The sequence below is a fragment of the Apteryx rowi genome, unplaced genomic scaffold, assembly GCF_003343035.1.
Source record: "Apteryx rowi isolate R43461 unplaced genomic scaffold, aptRow1 scaffold_1429, whole genome shotgun sequence".
NCBI classification, from domain to species: domain Eukaryota; kingdom Metazoa; phylum Chordata; class Aves; order Apterygiformes; family Apterygidae; genus Apteryx; species Apteryx rowi.
This window is the reverse complement of record NW_020447674.1, coordinates 28,214-32,913: the sequence shown is the minus strand read 5'-3', so window position 1 is coordinate 32,913 and position 4,700 is coordinate 28,214. Positions and strand designations below refer to the sequence as shown.

The 4,700-nt window shown below is 69.2% G+C and overlaps 1 protein-coding gene across 1 annotated transcript; it reads right to left on the bottom strand.

Moving 5' to 3' along the window:
- Positions 1 to 1,442: 1,442 nt before the first annotated feature.
- On the bottom strand, positions 1,443 to 3,794 carry KCNJ9 (potassium voltage-gated channel subfamily J member 9). The gene is made up of 2 exons (XM_026058107.1): positions 2,892 to 3,794; positions 1,443 to 1,756 (listed from the first exon to the last, which is right to left on the bottom strand). Exons 1-2 carry the CDS (start codon positions 3,784 to 3,786, stop codon positions 1,443 to 1,445), a joined length of 1,209 nt encoding a protein of 402 aa, XP_025913892.1. The 5' UTR covers positions 3,787 to 3,794.
- Between the last annotated feature and the right edge of the window lie 906 nt (positions 3,795 to 4,700).

The window sequence follows — 4,700 nt, the reverse complement described above, 5'->3', positions numbered from 1 at the left end:
GCTATGGGGTAGGTCAGGCTATGGGGCAGGGTTTACGGGGCAGGTTAGGCCATGGGGCAGGGCTATGGGGCAGTATGGGCTATGGGGCAGGTTGGGCCATGGGGCAGGGCTATGGGGTGGCTCTGGCCATGTGGTCCTATGGGGCAGGGCTATGAGACAGGGTTTATGGGGCAGTTCGGGCCATGGGGCAGGTTGGTCCATGGGGCAGAGCTATGGGGTAGGTCAGGCTATGGGGCAGGGTTTACAGGGCAGGTTAGGCCATGGGGCAGGGCCATGGGGCAGGTTGGGCCATGGGGCAGGGCTATGGGGCAGGGCCATGGGGCAGGTTGGTCCATGGGGCAGAGCTATGGGGTAGGTCAGGCTATGGGGCAGGGTTTACGGGGCAGGTTAGGCCATGGGGCAGGGCCATGGGGCAGGTTGGGCCATGGGGCAGATGGGGCAGTTCGGGCCATGGGGCAGGTTGGTCCATGGGGCAGAGCTATGGGGTAGGTCAGGCTATGGGGCAGGGTTTACGGGGCAGGTTAGGCCATGGGGCAGGGCCATGGGGCAGGTTGGGCCATGGGGCAGGGCTATGGGGCAGGGCCATGGGGCAAGTTGGTCCATGGGGCAGAGCTATGGGGCAGGTCAGGCTATGGGGCAGGGTTTACGGGGCAGGTTGGGCCATGAGGCAGGTCGAGCCATGGGGCAGAGCTATGGGATGGCTCTGGCCATGTGGCACTCTGGGGCAGGGCTGTGGGGCAGGCTGGGCTATGGGGCAGGGGCCCCAACATGCCTTGGGGGGGGGGTCTCAGTGCCCCCCTGCCCACCTTGGGGTCCCCGTGCCCTTGGTGCCACCCCACCCTGGGGCTCTCAGTGCCCCCGTCCAACTTGGGGGTCCTGAGCGGGGGGGACCCACGTGCACGGGGCATGCGGGGTGCTGGGGGGCACGGCCAGCTGGCGCGGGGGGACACCGGCAGCAGCGCGTCCCCTCCCGCCAGCCCCCCACCCCTCCCTGGGCTCGGCCCCATCATGGGGGGCATGGGGGGCTCCGTAGAGCCGAGGAGGGAAACTGAGGCAGGGCTGGCTGGCAGGGGCCCAGGAGTCCGGGAAGAGGGGTGCAAGGGGCTCAAACCCCGCGGTAGGGATGGGGTGACGTGGCAGTGCCAGCGGCACCGCGTCCCCCCCCCAGATCCCGCGGGGGCACAGGTGTCCCCGGAACGGCACCCAAATTCGGCGTACCCCCCCCCCCCGGACACACACACCCTGGAGCGGCGCCCCCAACTCGGGGTTTTGGGGTATTTTATTAAAACGCAGCGCCAGGGGCGGAACAGGCGGCGGTGCCCCCCGGCACCCCGCGTCCCGCCGCGGGATGCGCCCCCCGTGCCCGGCATCCCGGCCGGTCCCCCGGCACCGCCGGCCCCTACTCACCTCCGCGCCGCGGGGCCGCCCCGCGCCCGGGCCCCTCACACCTCGGACTCGCTTTCGGGGCTGGCCACCGAGCCGTTGCGTTCCTTCTCGCCCGCCTCCTTCTCCGTCCCGTCCTCCACCCTCTCGTCCAGGCGGCTGGGGATGGACCAGTAGAGGTGGGCGTCCATGCGGGCGGCCGCCTCCGCCAGCTCGCGGGCGCTGCAGCTCGGCGTGGGCACCTCGAAGGTCTGGTGGAAGCTGGCGTAGTCGACCTCGTAGAAACCGTCCTCCAGGCTCAGCACCGACGTGAACCGGTGGCCCCACAGCACCTCGTCCACCAGGTAGGAGCTCCGGGCTTGGCACGTCATCCCTGCGCGGCGGAGCGGGGCGCCGGGCTGGGCTCGGGGGGGCCGCCCCCGGGGAAACTCCCCCCCCATGCCTTGGTTTCCTCATCCCGTGCCTCGATTTTCCCCCCTGTGCCTCGGTTTCCCCTCCCATGCCTCAGTTTCCCCTCCCGTGCCTCAGTTTCCCCATCAGTATCACGGATCAGGGGTGGCGAATGCAAGGGCATCATGCAGGGCTGCACGGTGCCTGGTGCGTGGCAGGGGGACCCCGATCCCTCCTGGGGGGGGGCTGCACGATGCCCGGAGCACGGTAGGGGACCCCCAATCCTGGCCAGGTGGGGGGGGCTGCATGGCACCCAGAGCATGAGGGGACCCAGTTTTGCCTAGGGGGGCTGCACGGTGCCCGGAGCATGGGGGGGATCCCGATCCCAGCTTGGGGGGGCTGCACGGTGCCTGGTGCGTGGCAGCGGGACCCTGATCCCAGCTGGGGGGGTCTGTGCGGCACCCAGAGCGTGGGAGGGACCCCAATCCCGGCTGAGGGGTCTGTGCAGCACCCAGGGCACCCCAACCCCAGCTGGGAGCCCTGTGCAGCGCCCGGCACTGCTCCCCCCCCCAGTCTGTGCAGCCCTGCTAGTATCTGCCTTAGTATTAAATGGGGAAACTGAGGCACGGGAGGGGCAAGGCTTCCCCTTTCCATGGGGACAGGTCCTCGAAGCATGGGAATCACCAGCATCCATCTGGGCAATGGGAAGTGCCACCCCCAGTCCCTAAGGGGGACCCAGGTGTCCTGCGAGGCCGAGCTGGCCCCCCCCCCGAGGTTCTCGATGCCACCAGCCCCGGTAAGCAGGGGACAGGCCAGGGCGCTGAGGCTGTCACTGTCATCGGGCTGTCCCTGCAGGATGCAGCCCCCTTCCCCGAGCTCCCAGCAGGGACAGGGCAGGTGGAGGCTTCCCATGGGGGGAAAAGGAGGTGGCTGTGATCCCCTGGGTCCCGCAACAAGGTTATACTGGGTGGGGGAGACCCACCTCCAGGCTGAGCGCAGGGGGTTGGATCTGGGGTCACCTCTCACCTAGGACCAGGCAGGAGCATGACGGGGACCACGGCGGGAGGTCCCCAATGGTCCCCAAAGCCCAGCCCAGCCGGCGGCGGTGGCCCCGTTACCTGTGGCCTCCACCATGCCCTCAAGGATGACGACGATCTCGAAGTCGTCCTTCTCGAGCTGCTGCCGGGAGACGTCCCAGAAGGGGCTGCGCTCATCGATCTCGTGGCTGATGATGAGGGGTGAGACGAGGAAGAGGCGGTCGTCGCCTGTCTCAAAGCCCACGCTGAGGTCGGTCTGGTTGAGGGGGATGAACTCGCCCTCCTGCGTCTGCTTGGACTTGATGAGCTTGGCGCGGATGGAGGCCTCGACGATGTGCGAGTCGCGCAGGTCGCCCACGCGGAACATGAGGCAGAGGCGGTCGTCCCGCAGCGAGACCACGGCGTGCGAGGAGAAGACCAGCGTCTCGGCCCGCTTGTTGGGCTGCGAGATCTTCACGAACATGCAGCCCACCATGAACGCGTTGACCATGGAGCCCAGGATGGCCTGGAGCAGCAGCAACACGATGCCCTCGGGACACTTGTCCGTGATGACGCGGTGACCATAGCCGATGGTGGTCTCTGTCTCGATGGAAAAGAGGAAGGCCGAGACGAAACCGTTGAGGTTGTTGACGCACGGCGTCCACGCATGGTCCTCCAGGTGGTCCAGGTCGCCCCGGCAGTAGGCGATGAACCACCAGATGAGGCCGAAGAAGAGCCAGGTGATGGCGTACGCGAGGATGAAGACGAGGAGGCTGAAGCGCCACTTGAGGTCCACCAGGGTGGTGAAGATGTCGGTGAGGTAGCGGTAGGTCTCGCGCACGTTGCCGTGCTGCACGTTGCACTTGCCGTCCTTCTCCACGTAGCGCTGGCGCTTGCGGCTGGCGGGGCCGGGGCGGCAGGGCGGTGCGGGGGGCGGCTTGGCCTCGCCGCCCGGCGTCTCGGGCATGCCGCAGAAAGCCGCGTTGTCCTGCGCCATCGCCGCGCCGGCGCCCTCAGAGCCTGCGGAGCACGAGGGGACGAGTGGCACCACCAGGACTGGGCAGACTGGGAGGGACTGGGGCGACGGAGGGGAAAGGCTCGTGCCAGGGGAACGGGGTGGGGGGGACGCGGCTAAGAGCCCCGTGGCAGCATCCGGCCCTGGCTCCGGCGTCCGGCCCTGGCTCCGGCACCTGCCAGCTGCCCCCCAAGCCACCAGCTGGCACATGCTCCTCCGGCTGCCAGGACGCCTGGGCCCTCCTCGCCCTCTGCCGCCGGCTGTTTGGGGCACTGGGTAAACCGAGGCACGGGAGGAGGCCGGGGCGCTGAGGCCCACCCGCGCTCACGTGCGTGCACGCAAGTGTGGCCACGCGCGCGGACATATGAGCACGCGTGCACACGCGTGCACCGGCGCGTGGCAGGCCCACGCACACGCGTGCGGGCGTTGCACAGACACCCCCGCCCGGCGCTTGACACGCTCACGCCCACGCGCCCAGGAACACGCCGGACTGGGCACACGCCGTGTGTACACGCGCTCGGGGGGGGGATCGCTACACACGCGCGTGCCCACGGAGCTGGGCTGTACACACACGCGTGCACACGCGTGCACACACACATGCACGCACACACGCATGCACCCTCAGCCAATCCTTACATCCCCCCGGACTGGGGAGCCCTGGGGCACCCAGCAGTGCCCACCCCCAGCCCTGGGTGCCCCCCAGCACCCTGCCATGGGGCACCCCCTTCCTGATGGGCTTGGGGGGGGGACAAGGCCAAATGGGGGGGCCCATCCCCCCCTGAAGGAGGCTGGGGGGCCCCCATGGGTGCTTGCAGGCTGGGTGCCCCCCAGGGCCCCCGATCCGGGGAGGGGGGCACCTCTGTCAGTGCCACCGCTGTGTCCCCTCCCAGCCTGCG

Excerpts from the sequence above, each read along its gene's own strand:
- KCNJ9 (XM_026058107.1), bottom strand. The coding sequence starts at position 3,786 with ATGGCGCAGGACAACGCGGCTTTCTGCGGCATGCCCGAGACGCCGGGC. Across the intron at positions 1,757-2,891 it reads GGGCATGGTGGAGGCCACAG|GGATGACGTGCCAAGCCCGG; the intron begins GTAACGGGGCCA and ends TCCGCCGCGCAG.